The following is a 26,193-nucleotide window of genomic DNA, read 5'->3' as shown; positions in this document are numbered from 1 at the left end:
GTTGAATATAATGGAGCTAGATGGCACTGAGTGATAAATAGCACTAAGAGGAAAAATATGTACATGTTCATTACTTAACTGTTGCAATTGGTAATGGTGGAGCTGATCGGGGGTTGTTTTCCTTCTTTTTTATAATTTTAAGTACTTGAGTGTGTTCTTTTCTTTCTTTTTTTTATAATTTTGAATGTGTTTTTGGGTTTGTTCTTGTCTTTCTTTTTTGTAATTTTGAGGTTTTTGGGTGTGTTCCCTTCTTTCTTTTCATATTTCTGCATTGTGTACTTTTACTTTCAAAACGTTAAGTACATGTTTCAGATTATACTTACTTACTTTTAATTAAATTACAGTTTCAAAGCAGGACTTGAGTTTTTCCACAGTGTTGTATTAGTATTTTAAGTAAAAGCTCCGCATACTTCTTTACTGCACTACATACAGTGACTGATAAGAGACTTGGGACCCCTTTGGTAAGCTGGCAAAAGACGCGTGAATCTATAAATAAATAAATATCTGCTTTTTAAGTATATGGGCAACCATACATCATAACGACACGTCAAACGTAATCGATAAAAACACTTGGAGGTTGAAATGCAGATAAGATTGGCTCTAGTTCCTGTCGGTGAATCCTGCGCTGCTCCTCAGGCGCACCTCCCCTCTCTCCTCTTCAGGCTGTGGCGCGCGCGGGGGAGCTCAGTCAGATGGAGACTCCGGAAAGTCTACAGCGTCAAAAAGCCAGCCGGCGTTTGTAAACATGAACACGGTTCGTGTTGAGGATACGTTCACATTCGCTTCACTTATCGCCTCATACAGACGCCCGTCAGGTGGTTTTAGTCGCCTTGATTGGCGGTCATCACCATGGCTCGTGAGCGGCTGCACAAGAGGCGCGTGGATTAAACCGACTCAACTCTGGTGTTGTGAGTATCTTTGTTTCGCAAGATAATCGATTACAGAAAGATTGAGGACAAAGTTGATGTATTTTTGGTGTTATTGGTGATTATTTCTAAGCTGAGTGAAGCTTTTATTCAATGATTTAAAAGTGAATTCTCCTAAAACTTATCAGTTTTTATGATAAATCACCAATTAAACGTTGTGGTATCTATTAAGAGACAATTTGAGAGCAGAGTAGTGTAGCGGTGTGTAGACAGCCTGTAAATGCTGCAACACCCCATGCACTGTAAAATCTGACAAGTGAATTTTCCTCAAATAAATGTAGGAAACAGATTGCCTTTAAAATGTAAGTAAATATATATTTTTGTCGTTGTTTATGTTTACTTTATATATAAATGTTAACTTTATTTATGATTTAGTTATATTGACTTGATTTTGTGAAGTTGTTGCTACTTTAAAATAACAAGTCTAATTAAATCAATCTTTCTAAGTTTAAACATAGTCAGTAAACCAAGTTTACTGTGCTATATAGTGGTATTCTGTTGGTTGAAAACTAGTCGGTCATATTTGTGGTTTTTCAAACATGTTAAGAAAACAGAACTCGCAGATCTCCTAACTTCATCATTGGCAAAATACTCTGTCATGATCAAATTGAGTCAGACTAACTCGGTTTACTGAAGCTGCTTACACTTAGAAAGAACAAAATAATTTGCAACAACATTGCAAAATTAAGTAAATACAGCTATATTTCAAGTAAACTTAGATGTCAGTTAGATGTAACATAAAGATAAATTATGATTCAGAGTTATATATTTTTTTCTTTTTTCCAAGGCAACTGGTTTCCGAGATAACTTTGAGTGAAATCAGCTTGTAGGATTTCAAACTGTAACAGCGTAATCTTAACTGAAACATTAGAAAAGACAAAGATGTCTGTAGGGTAAGTGTCCAGAAATGAGTCCCCTAAAGCGATACCCTATGTATAAGACTTTGTAATGCCTGAAAGTAACATCCTCCTGGTTAAATTTTTCCCTCACTGAACAGCTGCAGAACATCTCAGTGTCATGTCTCTGGGGGGTAAAAGACTTCTTGGTCTACAAGAGACTGAACCACAAACAGGACTGTATGTGTTATGAGGCAGAGATAAACTGCTGTAAACATTTGTACACACACTCCCATCTTCTCTTATCTTGTAATTGTTATTCTGTTTATTGTAACGTATCAAACTGGAGTGTCTACATCTGACTGTGTGACAGATTCCCCCCGGATAAGTCCTTCCATTATGCCCTCAATGGTTTCTCTCATGCATCTCAGCAAACAAGCCATGAAGTGACTTGTGTATTCCAGCTCATTGCCAGGATTTGTTTCAGATCTGTTGATGTGTGAGATGTTTTGCAGCCTCATAGTTTCTGTTTGGCATTTAAGTTCATTTTCCTGCCCTTTGCTTTGCCAGTTCTGTTCTGTTAACCCTTTGAAACCTGGATCAACATCAGTTTTCTTGTGCAGCGTTCAGACGCCTTTCACAAGCGTTTAAACCTTTGAAACATGAGCACATTGGTTAGAATTCTGTCAAAAACATTGGAATAAAAGCAATTAGCAACTTGGCATGACATGTCTCAACAACTGTTAAAAAAAATGTGTGAAAGGTGTCAGAAAATTGATAAAATAGCCAGAATCATTTGAATATTATCACACAATTAGGGAAAAATATAAAGACAACTATATATATATTATTTTTTTTAATTACACATATATACACAAAATTATCACTTTTTCTATGTCATTTCCTGTTTTTTGTTCTTTTACCTTTCTTTTTTGTGCTAATTTCAGGAAATTTTCTTGTAGGCCTTTACATATTTTTTGCTACTTATTGGGTGATTTTTTACTCATTGCCTTTTTCGTTCCATGTTTTAGTGAGAAATCAAGCCAATTTACTTGGGTTTCAAATGGTTAAGGGGCTGCAGCGGCGGCAGTCCTGACAAAGTAGGCAGATGACCTTTAAACAAACGGACTTCTGTGGACTCTCAGTGCAGCTTCTAAATCACTAAAGTTGTATTTTACTGTTAATTGAAGGGAGAAAGAGTGAGAGCTGAGTGTGTGATGACAGTTTGTAACACCTCTCCGCCCTCCATAACTCTACAAGCCAAAACTCACTTCTGCTGCTGCGCCCAGCCCTGCACTCTGTCAGGTCTGCTGGGCAGGAAGGTTTTAGGTTGCCCCCCGAGTTTGTGGAACAAATGTCTGGCTGGAGCTGCTGGGATGTCATAGCCATGCTTCTTTTGGCAAGGGCTGATGCTGGAAGGCTTAGGTAATGCTGAAAGTATGAGAGGGGAGAGAGGCAGTGAGAGGGTTGAACCATATCAGATTGTTTAGACTGGACTCTGGGGGTCCACCACAAATGGAAGAAAAGGATTCTGTAACAGAGTACATGAGGAATGTGGGAGGTTTGTATGATACTAAATTGTTTTGGCAACAGCTCCTAGTTTCTATTTCAAGAGATGGTAGTTTTTTTACTTGAGATGACAACAATCTTCAGTAATGCAAGATCAGTCCTGCATTATTTCTGTTTAAGAAACGATGATTCATTGTAATCAAACTTGTATTCGAACCTGTCACTCCCTTGTTCTGCTTGAGCCATCCTCCTGTTGAGTAATTTCTTGATGGATGATGTTTTTCACCGGGACTTTTCTTTGTTTATTTGTCTTTTCCGGCCAATGATGTCTTGTTTGAACATGATATTTTTTTACTGCAATTGTGCTGTCTCCTTCACTGCAGTTGATTTAGAAACTAATTCTGCCATTTGTTGTGGTTGAATATGCATGTATCCCAACAAAAGAGACTTAATAATGTGCAGCAGAATTTCTCAGTTAGATGTATCCATTCTGATGCACTTAAAGATATACTAGGCAGGATTTTCCTAAAAAAAAACCCAACAGAGACTTATACAGAAGTAATCCCACTCAATCATCGTCAAAGACTCACTCTCAGAGTGTGTGTGTGTGTGTGTGTGTGGAGTGTTTTTCTTTGCAGAGACTCTGCGCTTATGGGCGTGTACCCCCACAGCTCTCAGGGGAGGTCGGAGCCTTACTAATAGGTTGCAAACAGGTGCGAGAGCATAGGTAAAACGTAAAACAGTAAGTTAACAACCTCAGGGACTGAGGCCAACACTAAGTGCCAAAAACTGCAGTTCTTTCAACAGCCACTTGAGGCTGGCTCCAGAAGCGAGTAAATCCCTGTAAACACTCATGTTAAAATGCCCAACTTGACAACAGAAAAAAACAAGTTTACAGGCTGGTACAGAAAAGGGTTGCAGTCCTTACAGATAATTTCAACATTCATGACAACTGTACGGGGGTTGAATTTTTACCATATTCACTGGTTTATATTTTCTTAAGGCTTAAAGCTATGCGTAATCAAAGGCGGGCTGCTTTGAGTTACAGACTGTTTGCCGATAGTGTCCTTGACTTTACGGTCAGTTCCTATCCAAGCTCTTCTGGCCCAAATATGGTCACCTCTGGTTCCAAATCAAGATGGTGACAGCTGAAATGACGAACTCAGGGCTTCAAAATGGGAGTCCAGAAACCACCAGGTGAAGTCATGGTAGCTACGTCCATTATTTTTACAGTCTATGAGGGAAACGCTAAACAACAGTGAATCTGAGGCTGGTTACAAACAGTAACCGACAATTCTGCATATTAAACCTTCAATGATCATGGTCATACTTTTGCAGTACAAAATATGTTATTTCACACTGTAGTGTGAGTACTTATTGCCATTATGACTCATTTTGCTTTAGAAACCGAGTTTATTCTAAAATGATGAAAAAAAGAGATTAGAACTTTACTAGAACCTTAAAGGTAAATGTTAAAAAAGATTTGCCATCAAATATTTTAAAATAAATAGTAAATGCTCATGAAACACTACAAATCAAAAGTGCAAATCAAATATGTTTCCTCTTTATAATGTGGGATCAGGCATTGCTAAAAGTGAAACATAGGTACAGAGGTCATGAGTGATTCATTAGGTATAATTATGTTGATGACGCATTGTAATTACAGTCTTTGCAAAAAGGTTTAAAAAGAAAAAAAAATTACTCATTAGTTTTACCTCTCACACCTTTATGAGCACATTGGGTGTGTGAACAGATTTTGGCTCCCATGAGTTCATAAAGAATCCAACAAGTATGAGTTGCAACATGTCATGATGTGCGTGGTTTGTGTGTGCAAACAGGATTTACAGTAGTGGGTCGTCACACACAATCAAAAGCAGCAGTAGCTGAATGCCACTGACAGGTTCTGTCTTCGAGCGTTTCTCATCAGCGTAATCGGCAGCCAATTGCTCTCCTTGTTGCAACTTAAGAAGATACATGTGGCAGGTCTGAGAGAGCATTCAGTTTTGTTTACTTACCAAAACCTCAGCTGAACTTTTGACGCTTTCGGCTCGCTTAATCAATGGGAAAAGGAGTTACCCTGCTCAGATGTAACTTGCTGGTTTTGAGCAAAAATTAAATCTAAGCACACAGTGTTTTGTTACTGTTTAAGACTGGAAACTTGGTGTCATAAAAGGAAATCAATAAGCTAAATCAAGCCATACCAAACCATGACATGGTCTCTTTTTTAAACCTAACAAAGGACTTTTGTTACCTAAACCTAGCCATATATTTTCAGTGTAACTGTGGCTGTTTCACAACATTAACGGCACATATTAAACTGCAAACTTTAACTGACTTATACGAGGTATTCGGTTGTGAGCTTTCTATTTAATGTAGGTCCATGCTATATTGTTAATAAAATAAGTTAATGTTGTCTTCAGGCCAGGGACACCTGTCTCCTGGGTGAAAGTCCTTTGCTCACTTGGCCAGTCCACCACCCTTATTGTTTTTATACTCTAGCGCCTCACCTCTTCCTGTTCTTCTGCAAAAATACTGCAGCCACTAGAGAGTGCCACCTAACAATAAACATAAACATATTAAGTGACTTAAACAGTTGACCTGTGTGGCAAATAAGAAAACAGGTTGAAGGACTTGTTGGAAAATACAAATGAAGAAATAAACATGAGCGATCAGATGATCCAACACATTGTAGCACATCCAAGGTTAGCCTATACTATTGCAAATTTTGACCTATACTGTCTGTTGCGATTTTGGCTTAGTGGCTACGGTTGCAGATCTCATTACACTCACTGGCTAAAACAGATTTTTTCCCCCCATGCAGAAACATTACAAGACAAATGACTGGCAAACATGCTTTCATTTCTCTGAACACCACAAAGTTGAAAGTGAGTCCACAGTTAGCTCCATCTCCAATAGACATGAAAAAGCCTTGGATAGCCATGTAAGTTAATTGATTTAATGCCATAAATGTGGAAAATCAGCAGGAGCTCAACCAGCTCAGCCATAGGATGACTCTAAATGGGGAAGCCTGAAAAAGATTTTTCTGTGTATGTGCCCAGTGAGTAACTTTCATTAGAATGAATGGAGCACCATCCTTGAACACGTTATTGAGTTCTCTTAATACATCCCGGCAGTTTACAGCCAGACTTTGTGGTTATTTAACTTAAATTCTGTAGTTTTCCTTTACGATTAGGGGATATTACCAACATTCAACTAGTAAGAAACTGGAATTAGTCTTTAAGTGACCTCAGATCCACCTCTTACCTTCAGAGCTGCACGTTCCTTCTCCCCTCGCTCTCATTAAACAGTAGGACAACCCTTTCCAATGCTCTCTGCTTGTTATTAATGTCACATCTGTTTTAAAGAGCTGCTAAAGCAAACAACCTGTTACTATTAGAAAAACATAGGCATGCAAATATATACACTTACATACATTCACAAATACATAGTTTAGCTTTAGAGGACCACATCTGCACTCCAGATGTCAATGCGGACTGTGGTGACCTGACTGATCATGACAGGCACCACTGTTCAACAAGAGGTTTAACATTTCTAGTGCTTTTCTTAGCACGCATCTGTTTTGTTTAGACTGTACTTTTGCTTCAGCAGCCTGCTTATTTAACAGATTAAGGACTCAGATTCCTGTGAAGGCAAACATCATTCTGCAGCGATGGAAAATCAACCCGTTCATCTTTTCTTTTCACTGGAAGTAAAAAGGAAAGGGAGGACTAGTTCAGCATCAGGAGACGGATGAGGTTCACTTCCTGAGATATTTGTGCTCTTAGCGAGCTGTTAGATTTCCTGCCAAGATTTTATCCATAATCTGATTGCGAAAATGGCCAGAGAAATAGTACCTCCCAGCAGGGTGTAATTGTTATTTTCTGCTCTGATTTCTTTTTCATACACATTGAGAAAGTTCTATTATAACTGCAGTTTTGATATCCCATCCGTCTTTGTTTGCCTTCCCCATCAACGTGGAGGCTGTCTTATTTCCTTTTGTGGCATTAGTTTCTCTTGTGCCTCCCATTTCCCAGTGCTGGGATGCAGCCAAGTCCGAGTCACAGAGCGTACTATACAAGGTCAGGGTGTGTTTACACAGTTATAAACATGAAGACATGATTAAAACATGTTTCAGGAAAGGCGAGAATTTGTGTGTTTAACATGTGCTGGCTTTTGGGACTGTTTGTCTTCTCTTCCTAGCTGATTTTGTGGTCACAATGGATCCTCTTAAGGCATTTGTCACATTTGTAAGAGCTCTAATTCGTGCTAAGATTTTGTGTCGATGCTAAACTGAGCTGTGCATCTGCATACAGCATGCAGCATTTTGTGTCTGGAAGAGCTCTGCAGGGATGCTGATTTTCATTTGCTGTTCAGCTGGTATCTTTGCAGCACAGACTGGGTTGAGGCTGATTGGCATCATTTTGTCACAAAGGGTAGATAGAGGGGTGATAAATGAGAGGGTGCAAGACACTCCCATGTAATGGCATAACCTGCACCCTATCTAACACCCCAAACAGAGTGTCAATGATGACACTCTGTTTGGGGTCTTAGATTGGCAGATCATCAGAAATCTGAAATGTCACAGTAAATGCAGTCACATTTTAATACACTGTCACCTTATCTTCTGTCTGAAGGAAGTGGGATGAGAAGAAGCACAGAGTGGGAACAAGACTTTGGCCTGCAGTTTGTTAATATTTATCAGCAGTGCAAAAGGTTGAATTCCAAATTTGACACACAGCTGTTGGATCTGTGCAGCTGCAGCTAATTAAAAATAATGAGCTTCATGGTTTGTCCATGTAACAGCCATAAGCCACTGGTATGATGCATCTCTTTCACAACTGAACATATTGCTCCTGCAAATCAGTAAAGAATGTCTTTCATTACAGCCTGTGTGGGAGGTTAGTGACGATTTAACTCAAAAAGCATATATTCTTTTACCAGTTTGTGAAAGTGGCCTCATCTACAAATGATATTTATGTGTGCTAAAGACGCTATAATTAAAGCCACTATGTGTCAAATATGAAAACATCCATCTTAGATGCCTTTCATGGTCGTATCAGGAAAGACACTCACTGCATTTACATGCACAGTTAAGCTGAGCAATGCTTATAACTTGATTAAGCTATTTGATTGGACTGCTGTCCTGTTCCAGTATACAAGCACCAGGGGAGAGTTGATTTATTAGTGGAAGTACGTCTCCGCCACAGTAGGTGGCGATATGCCCCTTTTCAGCTAGTTGTTATTGGACCTTCTTTGGTTGACCTATTACATCACATACCAGACAACTTAGCAAGTGGAAAACAGGTTGCATGTCGAGCAGTGAAAACATGGTTTACTTTTTGGTGCTGTACATTTGTGGTGTGGCTTTTCTTTTACAGATCTATGCTGTTTCACTTCCAGGTCAAAGCCTGGTGCAGGGACTATAGAGTATGTGCAGAACATTTAGGCCAGTTCAGGTCCTATTGAGGTGTACACAAGAAGGTCTAAATTGACCCCCAACTGAAATGATAGTCCAACTTTAAGAAATTTGACCTAGGTCGAGTTCAGTCAGACTAATATGTTTACATGTATTTTAAAATTCCAGTTTTAGTTGGACTAACACAATAATTTGACATTTCCTAAATTCATGTAAACCTACTGACTGTTGCAGAATGCAAAAAAAGGAGAAAAAAAACAGCCGTCTTTAAAGACTCAATTTGTTTCCACAAGAATCATCATGTTTGCTGCATATTATTACTACAAACGCTCCCACTGGTGGGTGAGGTAATGTAAGCTTATCCATTTTGACATAGAAAACAATATGGAGGCCAGCTGGTAAAAAATAATCTTGTTTTACAGTGAAATGTGTATATGTTTCAGAAAACATTTTAGTGGTGAAATAGGCAATGCAGTCACAGTATTTTTACAGTTTGATCTTAGTTTGGTCTTAGTCTGAGAAACAGAGAGAGAAAGAGGCAGAGAGAGGGGTGGCTCTCTCTGCCTCTTTCTCTCTCCTGCAGGACAACCTGCAGTTCAGGCATTTTCCCCAAAGACAGCGAAAATCCAACAAGCTGGGAGATGAGCAGGGAAATTGGGGCGCTAGTAAGATGTAGAGAGGTTTACCACAGGCCATTCACACACTTACTATCCACGTTGTTATGATACAAAGCTGGTTGAAAATCTGCATAAGATTCCTTTAACTTGACTGGGTTTCAAAACACTGAGTGCACATAGGATGAAATGTCCAATTTGATTTTATTGGTTGTTTTGGAAATAAATGCAGTCATTGTTAGACAATATATGCGAACAGAAGAGGAATGGTGTTTGTAAGTGTATCAATTATCTAGATAGGACTCCTGGGTTTATATTTATATAAGTAAAGTATCAGCTCTTGCATTTTAGTCCTCATGGGTAATTGAAAATAATAATAAAATTGTGGGTTATAAAAATCAAATGGTTTTACCCACTCAGTCAGAATACAGTTAAAAAAATCATAGCAGTCTGCACAATATTTCATGAGCTAGCTTGTGCAAAGATGATATTTTGACCCATGCTTGGGAAAGAAGGATACTCATTGTTCAAAATGGAAAAAGTTCATCTCATGGGAGTACACAGTAGTTGTGCTCTTAAATTCCATGGCAAACTGCCCATTTAATAAAAGGGACATTTTGGCAGGAAGGTCAGGGGTTTACCAGAAAAATCAGGATAAATTTTCTGGGAACCATTAACATCTAAACCATAGATACATCAAGACATTAGTTGTTGTTGTGTTATGATCTGACCTGTCTGACTAAAATCACCATCATTAGGTCCACCACTTTGCTCCAATTTAAAATATCTCAATAACTACATGATGGATTGCCATGAAATTGTGTGCAGACACTTGTGGCGTCCAGAAGATAATTTTTGATAACCATGGCAATCGCCTGACCTTTTTCTCTAGTGCCACAATAAGATTGACATTTGTTTTCCGGTGAAATCTCAAAAGCTTTTCTTATGACTCTCCATGAAAAAAATACCCCACTCATAAACTCTGAAGGTTTTATGTGTCTTAAGAGAATGGTTGCTAAAAAGTGACTAAAGCAGACTACAGAACATCATAACACTAAGTTCTGCCAGACACAGCTTTACAGCCTGGTTATAGCCTAACATGAGCTTTTTACTCCTGCAGACGGCATTTACGCTTCCAAAATCATAAAAATGGCGTTCATTTGTGAAGATTATCTGTTCTTGCTGATATGCCATTATCATAAACTTTTGTTTGTCACAGAGCTTATTTTTCTGCCATAGTACAAAACCCAATTGGAAAAATTCCACAGGCTTTTTGATGAGGGAACCAGGGTGATGCTAATTCTGCATCAGCCTACTTAAAACACCATCCCTGAGGAAGTCTATTGCATGGATCACTATGAAACATGGTACATACATTTATGTCCCACTCAGGATGAATGCAATAACTTTGGTGATCTTCTAGCTTTTTATTTTATGTAGGGCTGACTATCGGTATTTTCACAAAATATTTGCACAATGAAATTCAGTAATATGAATATAATGACTATGTGAGTAAAGGTAAATAATAGAACGAGTGATGCAAGATATCTGATTTTTTGCAGAAATCCGATATACATATATATAATTACTTATTTGGCCAATAACCAATAGCAATATAGATGTATCCACTTTCTTCCCCACCAAATTTCAGTGATCATTAAGTCTCTCTCTTTTTTTTTTTTTTAAGATTATTTTTTGGGCATTTTTGCCTTTATTGGATAGGACAGAATGACAGAACATGCAGCAAAGGGCCGCAAACTGGAATCGAATTCACGGCCGCTGCGGCAAGGACTTTGCCGTCATACATAGGGCGCCACTCTATCCACTAAGCCACCAGACGCCCCATCATTAAGTTTCTTTAGTAGTGAAATTAACATCATATTATGCATACTTTCAGTAATACAGTGATTCTCAGTGTATGTAATATTCATTCATTGTGCAAAATAAGAAAAATACTTCAACTTAATGTCGATGTTTTGTAAATGTTCATTTTTCAAGAAAAAACAAATTTATTTTGTGATATCGGCAGAAATCAGCATGTTAGCCGATTCCAGTATACCATTTTACAGCCAGTATCTGCTAATACTGATGATGTGCCGATATTGGCGTGCATCCCTAAATAGAACATGCTGGTAAACACAGAAAATTACGTCACTTTACTATAATGCAGCCTTTAAAATGGGTAAAAGACAATACTTGCAATACTACGACAGTCTATGACTATGTCTAGTCTCATATCACGATATTGATATTGATAAATTGCCTAAATCTTGTCATCACTGAATCAAGTTCAAGCTTTAGTCAAGATACCAGATAATCTAACATATTTTCAGGGTAAATAACATATAACACATTGCACCAACAACATGAGAAGTATCTCATCCTGCCTTAGATATCTTATGAGTCTTGACATTTGTGCACTTGGGACAACAAAGGCATTTAATACAGTGATGAATGCAGGCTTTTATTTTGAGTCAGCAGGATTTTTATGATGGAGTTTCACCCCAGTCAATCCCACCTGCTGTTTTCTTCCCGCCACAGATCGATTTTTAGACCAAAGAGGTCTAAAGGCTGTCTTTCCTGCTTTTTCTCTCACAGTTTTTTTTCTCATCTCTGATGCTTCCCTTCTCCACGTCGTGCTTTACCCTTGACTCTCACTGTCCTCTTTATACTCTGTCACATTTCCAAATCTCTCTCTTCTCTCTCACTTTGAATATTTTTCACTAACGAGACATTAATCTTTCATGGGAACACTGGGTTGATAATTACAGGGAACAGAGAGGATAACAATTACCTGGATTTGTAGAAATAAAGATATGCAGAGGCAAGACAAAATGAGACTAGAGAACAGTGGCATTCACCTCTAGTAAGGGCCTCAAACATCATCAAAAGCATCAAAACAACATCAAAATATAGAAAAAAACATAAATGATAAGGTGGTAATCAGGATTAGTATCAGAAGCATCATTCACTAATAACTTAAACTATTAACTACTGTAGATGTCAGAGTTGTATTTAGCAAGTGGTGTAATCGGCATTTTAAGAGCCCACCTCTCTCTTCTGATATTTCATTAAATGAGGCCCGTAACACCTCTAGAGAGGGATTAAAAATAAGTTCTTTGCCCAGTCCCACGCAAGCTTGCAGATATTGCTGTGCATTCTTAATAAGTCTGCAATGGCTCAGAGCTGTCCCATTATGAAATCTGCAAGTGTGTGAGGGCTTTCTTTTGGACTTTGAAAGCCCTTTGTGCAAACATTCAGCAAGTCCACACTCATGCAGACTTTGTTTGAGTAACCCACAACTTACAGAAGTGTTGCAACATTAAAACAGGGATGAGGTGGCTGGAAGCAAGTCTCAACCAAGCACTGTGTGTTCAGTATCGCATGATGGCCTGATTTTTGCTTGGAAGCATGCACACTCTGCTGCCAACATGCACCAGGCTAAACCAGAACTGTTCTTTGAGTCCATAAGCTCCAGAGTGGGTGGGATGTTAGGTCAATCAAACAGGATTTTCGCCCAGTAGACAGCTGTTCGTGTCCTGTGCAAAACCAAAAGTCAGCATTGAGATTTTTCTATACTTTACCTACTTCACAGAACAACGTGTTTTTCCAAAGATGAAAGGACACAGTCTGCACACTAGTTCATAATCCCATGAATGTTTTTTAATTACCGGGTGGTGAGGTGACGTTTTAAGTATTAAGGTGTTGACCAGATGGTTGAAGCGTCACCTGGGTGGTAATTTAGAAAATAATAAACCGGTGTGTGGACTCTTTATCTTTCTGTCTTCTACCTGTTCTTCTGCACAGCTCCTAGTATTTGTCGTCTGGCTGTGCATGCTTTTGTTAGCCCTTTTTCCCCTAAACCTCATCAAACTGCAACTGTTTTACCAACTTGGTCTCACTTCCAACTCGTCAATGACAGACACATGGTCAGTGATCCTCAGTGTTAGATACCGATGCACCAAGGCACCCTTTAGTGGCAGTATGAGACGCACAGGATGGCAGCATTTTTTGATGCACTGAGCCACTGCTGTAGTAAAAATAGCAATAAAGTCCACATAGGGCAGGTGGGCGAGGAGGTGGATGGGTCGAAGAAACTCCAGACTTTTACCTGTAAGACCGCTGTTAATGTCCCATGTCTCATAATAATGTGTAGCATACTGTGCTAGTGACATATGTCAAGTGACGGTACCTTACATTAGTAACAGACATACTTATTTTAAGCCAAACCATGATGGTTTGCATTAACTGAACCACAAACTTTTGTTGCCCAAACCTTAGGTTGTAAACAACAAAAAAGACACAATGCATATAATAAGCCTAAAATGACATGTCACCCCTGAGGATTCAAAACTGGCACTGCAGGGGTACATGTAGCGGCATAGTTTGGCTTGTAGGGCCACTGACTAAGTGTCATAATTGTAGAGTTGGAAATGACAAAGTGTTTCATGTTAGTTATGTGTTTAAAACTTCAAACATTTATAATTGACTTTTTATTTGCATTGTTTTCATGCAATCAATCACTAAATCAATATGTTTTTCTGTGGGGAATTTTTCCTCATGAACTGAAGGTAGCACAGCATGAGTAATTGTTTCACAAAAGTTGATTTTGTGGGTGAAGTATTCCTTTAATGGTGTAAGTGTGAACATGCTGAGTCGTATAATGCTGGCTGCTCTGTAACAGGCCCCTGTTGTGTAGTAAGAAAAAACAAAATTAGATAAGTCTGTGTTGTTCACTAGAACTGGTGCAGCATTTCATTCCCTGGTCCAGTGGGATTGTTAAATCTTACAAAAAAAGAAAAAGAAATATTTTACAGGCTGTGGAAATGTCAGAGAAGTGTTTTAACAACATTTTACACTTTGATGCCTGGACTTCATTTGCACTGGATTCTAAAAACAATGCCTACTTTCTTATTATTTATGTGGTGAGAAAAGAAAACAAAATGCATACACTTGCCACACTGCGTGTCCACCTGTATCAATACCTCACTTGGTTCTCTCTGTGAAAAACCTTGATCTTGAAAATAATACTTCCAGGTTAACAAAATAGAGCTCTCAGTGGGCTTTTAGCTCACAGAGAATAATGGTGTGTTTTTAGTTTTGAATTACAGAGTAACTGTTATTCTGACCTTGAAAGTCTCTTAGTTGAGCTTGTCTTTGCATGTGCTATACAGCCTTCATCCTAAAGCGAGGGATCGCCATGCAGCAGACCACACACACTCTGCAGCTGACCTCAAAACATTTTTAGAGGTGACTTTCTCTATAGAAAGAGCATGTTATAAATTCGCATACTGAAGCCTTGGAGGGGCGATGAAACTCCCTTAAATACCCTAATATTAAACATATTCATACAACTTTTCTTGGAATAATTGGAGAAGACTGAAATACTTCAAAGGAAACTACACTGCTGCACTTATGGTGAAAAGGAAACTGAAAAAAGACGTGTTTTAACAAGTGTTTCTAATTTACAGGAGGCCCTGCTGAAGAGGAAGAAATGACGACAAGTGATGACCTGCAGATTAAAAACAATGATGAATGGACACATCAGAACACACAACCTCCTGTAGGTGAACTTTTTTGAGAGAATTATTTCTCTTTCTACATGCCTACTCCATTTACATGTCAGCATGTCACTATCAGACTGCAAGTATGGGAGAGACACCCAAACGAAGCACACTTACAGTCTCCACAGCTTGCCCATTGCTGAAAATTATGGGAAAAGACCTATCAGGACATTGTTTGACTTCAGGCATACAGACACGACTGAAAATCTGGATGTGAAGTGGGTTTCGCTGTTGTCACTGACTAACCTGCGGAGCATCTCAAAAGTCAAAGTGGTTAGCTTCCTGATGGGCTTGACGTTGACGTTCCTCGTCATGGCTTCCTACATCCTAACGTGGGAAAGGAAAGGACTTTTGCTCACCCCCACGCTCTATCACCTCAGACCTATGGTCATCCCCACCAGCACGGCAACAGCTGAAGTCTCCACTGAAAAGACTTTAATAGACATGAAACTTCTGGTGAAGATCATCAGCTCCAAAATGAAATACACACCCAGGAAGGTGCCTAATGAAAAGGATGTCGTTGGAACGGACTCTCATGTAAGTCTCTGGAAAAATTACTCTGACTCATTTTTGCTGTAGATGAGTGGGCCAACTAAAATAAAATATGTTTTTGTTATAATCCATGCTGCAATTATGCAATGTTTTCACTCTGGTATTTGCTGGCAAATGATCAATTCACACTGAAAAATTATAATAAATGACCTTAATGATTGCTTTGTTTTGCTGTTGACATAAGTGAACAGTAGGAGGCTGGCAAACCTCTAAAAATCAACGCTGCAGTAAACACGTTTGGTGGAGCTTGTTATGCGTAGTGTTTGTCAAGACTGACAAATGTGTTGATTTAACTTCGAGCCAAAGTTGGTAGTGCTGTTAAGTTAATATCAGGTTACATGTCTCGCTAAGTGTTGCTAAGGACCTTCTGACTGCTGTTACTATGTGCTAATGTGCTGTATTTCTCATGTGTTTGGTTGTGTGATCTCATCATGCTTTGCTGTGTTACACTATGTCATTTTGCTCTGTTTATGGCTGAGGCATCAGCAGCTCTGACAGTTACACTGTAAAGCAAAATTACAGAGATAGAAACGCAAGTGAGTCAGTAAGCTGAATAACACTCAGTGTTGTGTCAATGTTAGACCAATGTTGACGACGAGAGCGAACTTTGATGTTTCTTTTCTCTTTTTTTTTCTTTTAAATGCATGTTTGTCCCTTTGTATGATTCTGTATCCACTCTCTAATTTCTGAGGTTTTGGGTGGTCCATGAACACAGCAGAGCTGTCCATGAGTTCATTTTTACCTCAGCAGCTTTATTTGACTCGTGGGCTGGAGAATTGATTTGTCGATCCTTTCAGAGCTAACCAGATCAGATCAATGGATGAGAGGAGCAGCTGCACAGGCAGTGAATGCAAACTTTCAGACCCAGCAGAATGAACAGTTAAGTTTCATTTTCAATGCACCTGGTGTCCTGCTGCTCTATCTGTGCACAAAGTACGCTCTGAGTGTGCTGCTCCATCTATGCACACAGTACACTCCTAGTGTGGTGCAATAAATAACCGCGCAGTACATATATTTCAACAATGCCTCCAATGAATCGTCCAGCTCCTAAAAGAGATAATCTATTTGTGGCGGAAGATGCTTTAATCATGGCAGGCCGCCACAAATAAATGAATGTGTGGGAAACCCTGCACATCTGGCTCCAGAAACCAACTTGGCAATGGCTGAAATGCTTATCTTGATGCTTCAAAACGCCAGTCCATAAACCAATGGGTGACGCCACAGTGGCTACAACCATTAATTTATTCAGAATATGTGTTTGGCTTGTTAATATCTCACTCAGTTTTCAAATACTGTAGCCACAAAGTCATGTCATGTGGCCTTAAATTATGAATGGTTTTATACTTTTTATGTGATTAGGACTTGTAATTGCTGGCGGACAGTGAATATGACATGAATTCTAAGTAGCTGCTGTTCTCCATGAATGTAATGTCTTTTACCAGCCACCTTACAGCACACTAAAAAGTGGCTGTAACACCACAACCTGCAGTCTTCACAATAATGACAAATCTAAACCTCTGACAATTTTACCAAGAACACATCCTTCTCCAGAGGGCTACAATATTGCCTGATACCTCTTTGTCCCTCTCTGCAGCTGTTCTCTATAATCCCTCGCCATTTCCTGCCCGGCATCAAGAGCCCTTGCTGGTATGAGGAGTTCACTGGTGAACTCGGCACCGATCCGTACAAGAGGAACCTCTTCACTCTACGCTCAAAGAGCTTCAAGACTGTATGCGACCAGCTGAGGACCAATTTCAACCAGCATCTGTACCGCAGAGGCAACAAACTGTTTCGTCTGCGCTGCTTACCGTTCTTCTATATCATCGGCCAGCCCAAGTGCGGCACGACTGACTTATTCCACAGACTGCTGCTGCACCCCGAGGTCAACTTCAACACAATGAAGGAGCCACACTGGTGGACCAGGAAACGCTTTGGTGAGTCATCAGGAGATGGATGGTCTTTGTTAATGTTTTGATGATGATGTTAGGAGCTAGCTAATGAACTGAAGGATTGGTATAACTGAGGTTTTAATTCATCCAAAAGGAACAGACAGCAGCAAATACACTTATTTAAAGTAGGGCTGCAATAATAATTGAGAATCAATTAAAAGTAGCAGCTTTTTTGTTCATCCATTAGCTGCCCTCCGTAGTCTTAAATTATTGTAAATTTAATTGTTTTGGGTTTTCAGCTGTAGGACAGATCAAACAATCAGAATCAGAATCCGGTTTTAATGCCAAGTACATTTACATACATACATACATACAATCTGACTTGGTGTTTTGATGCAAAACAATTAACATAAAGGAAGAATACAGATATTTAATTTAAATAATATAAGACATAATATAAAAATATAGAAGCATTTAAGAATATAAAATGAAAAAATAGAATATAAAGAACAAATGAAAAATGTATGTACAAAAGGTGCAATGGAGAGATTGTACAGTTGTGCAGAAGTTGGAGCTGCAGTGCAAATATTTGCAAGACATTTGTTGATGTCACCTTGTGTTCTAGGATATTGTTTATTTACTGTTTTCTGATGATTCATCTAGAAAATATGCTATAGATATTGCAGGACAACCATCGCTCCACTGTGCTTGATTTTGGCAAGGTGCTGGAAACATCAATGTGGCTGAACTGGTAGAATTAAAGTCCTTACACTTAGAAACATGGCGTAGATGTTAGCGTGCGGATCTCTTTTCTACCAAATTAATGGATTTTGAAAATAATCATTAGTTGCCCTACTTTAGAGTGTGTTTTATGTGAGAAACTTTTATGTGAACTTTTAGCTTCATCTAGGACTCCTCAAGAAAATAAATTATGCATCTTTAAGGACCTAATCAGATTAATTGGTAGTGTTGCGTAGAGTAAACAAAACCCAATACTGGAGTGCTCTGTGGATTAACTTATTTCCTCCAGTCTGACTTCTGAGCTCACTAAAGTCAGTCTCAGTGTACTTGCCTCTAATAACAGTCATGACTCCTGACAGTGCTGGAAGGCCTTCCAGATCAACATTTCTTGCGATTTCCAATTTTGACGTATCTTTCAGGCTTTTTAAATGTGAAATCAACAACTCTCCCTTTCATGGCAATCTCCTACTGATATTATTTTTGCATCAATGTCTCTTTTTTTCCCTGGTTCAGGTTTTGTATGTTAGGATGCTCCTTTAATGTGCCATTTATGGAAAAATATGTAGTTTTTTTTGTCTTTATGAGACACAGCTCAAATGTGAAATCCAAAAAGTAGAACACATCAAGAAAATAAATATATTAGAGTGACATTATTATATAATATTAATATTATTATATAGTTTAACATTACAAAGTTAGTGCCTAATTATGTAATTTTTTTTTATATAAATGTCCCTTTGCAGGTGTTATGACAACTACAAAAAGACATGAAATACATTAAAACGTGAACATCAGTACTCTACATATAACAGAGCACATAAAATACTTACAAGATCGGAATAATTTACAGATTATGGTCACACACTTGATTGTCTGTTAGCCATGATTTAAATTATTTTAAAATAAACAATATTACAGTTACAGTGTTGGCACACTATATAAGATAAGATAGATAAGATAAGACTTTATTCATTCCACACCAGGGAATTTTACACATTACAGCAGCTGAAGAGTCAGACGCCAAGAGCAAAATACAAAAAAAAAAAAGTTTGAGTACCAAAAAAAGATAAAACATAAAAAAATACAAACTAGATGAAATAAAATACAATAATACAAAATCCATGTACACTATATACCCCTTTTACTTTTACAGAAGCTGTATGTCCATTATTTATATTTGCACAGGATAACTCAAATACACAGGTGTGTAGTATATCTACTTAAAAAATATAGAATCATAGCCTATAAATATTATTTCACAGTAAGTTGTACAATATTGTACAGTTGGAAATTGCACAGTGTGTTACACAGTATAAACATTAAAAATACAGATATGTACATATATTATGTGAATATTTATGATGACTATGGAAAAACAGAATATAGGATTTTTAACAATAGATTCTTACTCAACAGAACAAAAATTTCCAAATGCAGAGATAAACTGCTACTCTGCATGCTAAAAAACTAACACCACTGACAACAACTGAAGACTCTGCAGCTGCTTCATAGTAAAATGCTGCCTTAACTGTCTTCCCTGGAGAGCTTTTAGTATTAAAAGCTTGCAGAAAGTGCTATGAATTAGCAGCATATGTAAAATGCAAAAGAAGAAAATGAATATATCATATAGCTATTGTGCTATGTGTCTGTCTGCTTGTCTCTATTCTAATATTCCCTTGTATGTAATAAATGTATGTCTGTTGGTTAAAAATAAATATTCTTTTTATATGCAGGTATTATTCTCCAGTAGCTAAGGCTTTTAAATGAACCAGATTCAAAGCTTATACAATCCATTAAATGGATTTTATGGTGAAGAAGTCTATTAAAGTGTACATAATGAGTGATTATTTTTCTGTGCCTCGGGGTGCAGGTTATATCCGTTTCAAAGATGGCTTCCAGGAAAGTTTTCCTGTGGAAGATTACCTGGATCTGTTTGACTTGGCAGCCCGCAAAATCCAAGAGGGAATCAATGGAAATTCATCTGGAGACCACCGCGCACTCATAACAGGTGAACACATGTGAAAGTGTTTGTGTACGGGTAAAGTTTGGTATTGTTACCGTCTGTTGTGCATCAGATGGAATAATCTGTTGCTTTTCATAGTTGTTACTCGACATTTTCTGAGGACCTTTGAACAGAAAAACAATTGGATCCTGACCATGATTCAAATTACAGGTCTGTTTTGTCTTTCCTCTCCTTTTTCGCCAGGCCTCACTGCACTTTTTCAGCTGTGACCTCAGGAGCACTGCAGTGGAGCTCAAATATTCTAGATATTCTGCGGTTTGAGAGAACAGCAGAGAGTTTAGAAGTATACACAGAATCTCTAACACCTCTGGATGCTGTCACAACCACATTTATTCATTCTCCGCACATATGTGATTATAAATAAATGAGGTTGACTCAAACTTTTGGCCTGGCCCTGAGAGACAGTCGAGAATAAACAATGACTTTCAAAAAAAAAAAAAATTCAGAGTGAGTTGGTATTGATCTTTTGAAAGGCAACATTAATATTAAGGTGATTTTGTAGGTTTTCTTCTATGAAAATGTGGTGTGCTGCTTTGCTGGAGTGAAACAAACTCCTCTTTGGATTTTGCATTGTTACTGATAATAAATGACACTGACACTTCATTTATTAAAAAGTTGCAACTGCACAGACACAGATTTCTTCAGGCATAGATTTGGAGCACATAATGTTCCCCAGACAAGGAAAGCGTTTGCAACATCTCTCGCATATTTTGGTCTGTAAAGTTCAGCTCAACTTTTGCTCCATTTTGCCTGAGTGTCTGCGCTCGCTGCATTTTAAATGAACATTGTTAGGCAAGGTGATGCTCAGACTGTCAATGTCTTGACAGGTGAAGCCAGTGCATCCACGATGTGGGACAACCAAGCCTGGAGCTATCTTCACAGAGACATGGGGGAGATAGAGCCTCCATTCCTGGCTCAGGACTTCATCCACACAGTCCAGCCCGGTGCCAAAATCATCATCATGCTCAGAGATCCAGTAGAGAGGTACTGTTCGGTTTGGATTGCTTCTAAAAGGTTTTCCGTCAGAGCATATTTATTTTAAATAATAACTCCCATTATTCATCCAGCAAAATGTCCTTTTAAAGTTCCAGTTGGCTTACAGCTTTGTGTTTTTTCTGTGTTTCCAGACTTTATTCTGACTACCTTTACTTTAAGATGGCCAACAAGTCAGCTGAGGACTTCCATCAGAAGGTCGTAGACTCGGTGCAGTTGTTTCATTCCTGCCTAAATCAGAGGTCGCTGCGTTTCTGCGCCTACGACGCCGGCCTCTCCAACATCATGCCGGTTAGAGCTTTTCCTCAGCTTTTCAGCTTTTCCAGCTACATTTAATTAAACCCAACAACAAACACCTAATTTCTTGGAGACTTTCCACCAGTCTTTCTTTTGTTCTATGCAGTGAAAAAATACAACCAACTAGCTGCCCAGACTCACTTCAGACCCTTCAGTATATATCCTATCAGGCAGTGCTCCCTCAGGAGTAAGCTGAGTTATGAGCTCTGTCGGTTGTCAGCCCTAATCACAACATGTCGGTGACAGCACTGTTATCCAGGGAGATTTACTACAGTAAAAGCAACAATCAGCTCAACCAGAAAGCACTGGAACAGCAACAGAAGCTGAAATCTAACAAAAACATTCAGAAAAACACCATTAGATTCCTTTTGTTTACACAACAAATCTACTTGTGCCACTCTGCCTGTGAGTAACAGCACAGTTCAGTTTCAGCAGGTGGTGCTGCACTGTGGTGCCCTCCTGAGGACTCCAAGTGACTGTGCATCTGTATTAAATGGGGAGGAAAAAGAAAAACAATCTCACTCTTAGATTTAACATTTAACAAACAGGAATTAAACAATGACCTTATGAGGGAATCAGATTTTAAAGGCACAAAATGAATAATACAATTACTGCCACAAGTGTGGGTCACAATGACAAGTATTAGGATTCTCTTTACTGAATATGTCTGTCATATTATTGCATTACTGAACTGGCTGGCTGCTGAATTTCACTGAAATGAAAACGTGCCAACCAGGAAAAGACTCAAAATCACCAGAAAGAGACACAAGAAGACCTCAAAGAGATGCAAAACAAACAACCACAAAGAGACACAAGATGACTACAAAATGACCAAAAAAGACAAAATGTCTCCAAAAAGACATAAAAGGATTACAAAGAATTACAAAGCATCCACTTGGAGACACAAAAAGGCCACAAAGATGCAAAAGAACTGCAAAGAGACACAAATTCACAACAAAAGGTAGTTACAACCACAAAATTACCAAAAGAGAAAATATGTGCAGACACAAGGAGATTACAAAGACACACAAAACAATCAGAAAAAGATACAAAATGAACTCAGAGACAAAAAAAATATTATCAGAACAACCACAAGGAGAAATAAAGAGACAAATTAACCAACCACAAGGACACACAAAATTATTACAAAGAAACACAAAACAACCAGAGAGAGACACAAAATGACCTCAGAGACATAAAGTAAATCATTAGAGACCCAAAATTACTACAAAGAGATATAAAACAGAGGAAAAATAAGAGAGTGATAACCCATATAAAATCTGTCTTGCTCTATGTAGGAGAGGTGGTGGGGCCTCTTGCATATCTGCCCAGGGGCCCATTTCCTCATAATCACCCATGCATTTGTTTCACATTTATATTGTCATAGATTTTGTGTTATTCTTCAACTGGTCTGACCTGAAGTGCACCTAAACATCCACATATGTGCCAGTTGTTGTTGCAATATAACCACTATTGTGGTTGTGCATGGTATATATATAGTATAATATATAGTCATTTTTAAAAAGGATAGATAACTTGCTGATTAGGTTGGCAACTGCAGTTTTTAGCAAACATCATTTATACAGGAGTTTATCAGGAATTTGTTGGCAACTATTTGCAAGTTAACAGCAGCAGGATGGTTTATGACTCAAAGTAATCTACACTGCCCATGTTCATCATAGTGAAGTAACATGTCACCCAGATTGGCTTATTGATGTGTTATTAATAGTTGTTTCACAATGATGTAGCTTTATGTCACAAAAGTTTAAGCTACACCAGACCTCAGATGAGCAGAAAAGATTGTTGTTTTTACCTCCTGTCCATCTGTTGTTGACTTATTCTGTCCACAGGACACTTCAAGGGCTTCTTGTTCATGTTTGAAGGTTCAGCTTGTAGGATTTAGGAGGATATAGTGGCAGAAATTGAATATATATGGAACCGGTAGTGTTCAGCAATATGTTGAGATGAAGAGGCCAACAGGATATCTTTGGAGGCAATCTCATTTTATCCTGACAAAAGATGTAAATAACAAAATCCTCTGTTAATCATCGTTTATGTGACTTGAGCCCCTCTGCTGTGGAGAACAGCAGCAAAAGGGCAATAAAAAGGCGCACATTCAAAGTATTAAACACAGACAACATACCTGCCAAAAGATCTAAATAAAAAAAAATCCTGTCAGTCGTTTTTATGTGATTTGAGTCCCTACACAAATTAAATGATACACGAATGGGTTAACGTGCTACACGATAAGTTTAAGCTAGCAGGTAAACGTGTAAATGTAGTTTAAGTAGTTGTTACGTAAATAATTACTTTTTTCTCTAATGTATAATCACTTGAAAATATGAATTGTTTTGTTTTTGTAGCTAGGAATGAGCCCTTTATATCTACAGACAGAGCGGGTCCTCTTCCACAGACTCCACTTTGTTGTTTCTACAGTAGCTCAGACTCAAACAAACAAATCAAACACTGGCTCTCGAGACGGCCTTTTGCCTTTTCACTTTTATGTGTCGAGTTCTACTACACGTTTGGCATACAGAAGTGTCAGCTGTTTGCAATATGCAGCCTCATTGCTCGATTACCTTTAATTAGCTGTTGAGATTGAAAGTTTACTGTTGACCTCAGCGAACAGCAGTTAAAACAATTAAACCACAACATGCTGACTTATTTGGTATTTCCCCCCACAGGTGAGACTAAATTTGGGGATGTACATTGTCTTCTTACTGGACTGGCTCACAGTTTTCCACAGGGAGCAGATTTTAGTTCTTCGTCTTGAGGACTACGCAGCAAACCTCAAAGTGACAATGAGGAAAGTTTTTGATTTTCTGAGTGTAGGTACGTATCTAAAAAATGCTTATATCTCCCTGAAAGTGTATTTATGACATTATGGGGTTTCAGGGTTTTTTTTAATATTGTTTTTTATTGATTTTTAACAAATATTTTTCAAGCCTTTACTTCTGTATTGTTAAGGACTTTGACATTGTCCCTGCAGTTCCTCTGTCGGAGCAGGTGGAGGCAGCTCTGACCAAACGGCCCATGTCTAACACCCGGCGGACTGCAGACAGAAACCTGGGTCCAATGCTTCCAGCCACCAGAGACCTCCTGAGGGAATTTCACCAGCCCTTCAACCATAAACTGGCCACTGTGTTGAACAACAAGGCATTCCTCTGGAGTAACACCTGAAGGCACAGGAGCATGTGGATGGATGTGAATGAACAACCAGAGCCAGAAGCTAAAGCAGCAACACCTCTTAATAGAAACTAATATACAGTGGGACGGCAGGAGAAGTCGTACACAGGTGTATAGTTGTAAATGGACTTACATGGTCTGAATAAGTGTATGGGATTTGTTTGTGATATTTATTTGCTTTTGAAATAATGTGACTGAAGCATTGAGTCAAGAAAATAATAAAATAAGCTAGTTTGTGTTGCTTTTACTGTGATGAAAAGACATTTTTTAGCCACTGCTGAATAAAAGTCCACAAAATGCAACACAAGTTCTACACAATCTTCACATCAGTCTCCAAAAGTTCATTAACCTCATCTCTGGATAAAGTTCTCACTTTATTTACAACTCAAGGCTTCACTGAAAATCATGCAGTCATGCTGCTGTTATTTGAACTTTTTTCACATTTTCTTATGTTGCAGCCCTTTGCTAAAATTGTTTAAATTCATTTTTCCCCTCATCAACCTACACTCAACACACCATAATGACAAAGCAGAAACAGAATTTTAGAAATGTATTAAAAAGGAAAAACTGAGATATCACATTGACAGAAGTATTCAGACCCTTTGCTGACACTTCAAATTTAGCTCAGGTGTCTCACATTTCTCTTGATCATCTCTGAGATGTTTGCCCACCTTGATTGGAGTCCACCTGTGGTAAATTCAATTCATTGGACATGATTTGGAGAGGCACCCACCTGTCTATATAAGGTCACATAACTGACAATGCATATCCGAGCAAAAACCAGGCCAGACACAGGATTGTGTTGAGGGACAGATCTGGGGAAAGTTAAGAAAAATTCTGCTGCATTGAGGGTCCAGAAGAGCACTTTGGCCTTCATAATACTTAAATGGAAGAAGTTTGGAACAACCCGAACTCTTCCTAGAGCTGGCCACCTGGCCAAACTGAGCAACTGGGGAAGGAGGGCCTTGGTAACCAAGAACTCAATGGTCACTCTGGCTGAGCTCCTGCGATCCTGTGTGGAGATGGGAGAAACGTCCAGAAGGACAACCATCACTGCAACAATCCACTGATCTGGGCATACAGAAGCCTCTCCTCACTACAAGACACATGAAAGCCCGCTTGAACTTTGCAAAAAAGGACCTAAAGAATACTAGATTCTCTGGTCTGATGAAACCAAGATTGAATTGTTTGGCCTCAAGTCTAAGCATCATGTCTGCAGGAAAACCAGGCACCACTCATCACCTGCCCAACACCATCCCAACAGTGAAGCATGATGGTGGCAGCATCATGCTTTGGGGATGATTTTCAGAGGCAGGGAATGGGTGAGGGAAGGCTGAACGGAGCAAAGTATAGAGATATCCTGAGTGAAAAAACCTGGTCCAGAGCGCTCAGGACCTCAGACTGGGCAAAAGGTTCACCTTCCAACAGGACAATGACCTTAAGCACACAGCCAAGACAACACAGGAATGGCTTAGAGACAAATCTGCGAATGTTCTTGAGTGGCCCAGCCAGAACCCTGACTTAAACACAATCAAGCATCTCTGGAGAGACCTGAAAATGGCTGCTCACCAACAGTTCCCATCCAACCTGACAGAGATTGAGAACATCTGCAGCGAAGAATAGCAGAAAATCCCCAAATCGAGGTGA

General features: G+C 38.8%; 1 protein-coding gene across 1 annotated transcript; it reads left to right on the top strand.

Annotated features, from left to right (window-relative positions):
- The first annotated feature begins 648 nt into the window (after positions 1-648).
- On the top strand, positions 649-24,780 carry LOC121954714 (carbohydrate sulfotransferase 15-like). Its single transcript, XM_042502396.1, has 8 exons — positions 649-908; positions 14,773-15,402; positions 17,012-17,351; positions 19,918-20,055; positions 20,898-21,054; positions 21,198-21,354; positions 24,045-24,192; positions 24,350-24,780. Exons 2-8 carry the CDS (start codon positions 14,929-14,931, stop codon positions 24,538-24,540), a joined length of 1,605 nt encoding a protein of 534 aa, XP_042358330.1. The 5' UTR covers positions 649-908; positions 14,773-14,928; the 3' UTR covers positions 24,541-24,780.
- The last annotated feature ends 1,413 nt before the right edge of the window (positions 24,781-26,193 follow it).

This window comes from Plectropomus leopardus, chromosome 15 (assembly GCF_008729295.1).
Source record: "Plectropomus leopardus isolate mb chromosome 15, YSFRI_Pleo_2.0, whole genome shotgun sequence".
Taxonomy (NCBI): domain Eukaryota; kingdom Metazoa; phylum Chordata; class Actinopteri; order Perciformes; family Serranidae; genus Plectropomus; species Plectropomus leopardus.
This window is presented reverse-complemented; position numbering and strand designations above follow the sequence as displayed.

What these genes read in the sequence shown, in the direction of transcription:
- LOC121954714 (XM_042502396.1), top strand. Translation starts at nt 14,929, where the DNA reads ATGTCACTATCAGACTGCAAGTATGGGAGAGACACCCAAACGAAGCAC. An exon ending in CTCAGAGATCCAGTAGAGAG is followed by an intron (nt 21,055 to 21,197) that starts GTACTGTTCGGT and finishes CTGTGTTTCCAG; the next exon opens with ACTTTATTCTGACTACCTTT. An exon ending in TTTTGATTTTCTGAGTGTAG is followed by an intron (nt 24,193 to 24,349) that starts GTACGTATCTAA and finishes TTGTCCCTGCAG; the next exon opens with TTCCTCTGTCGGAGCAGGTG.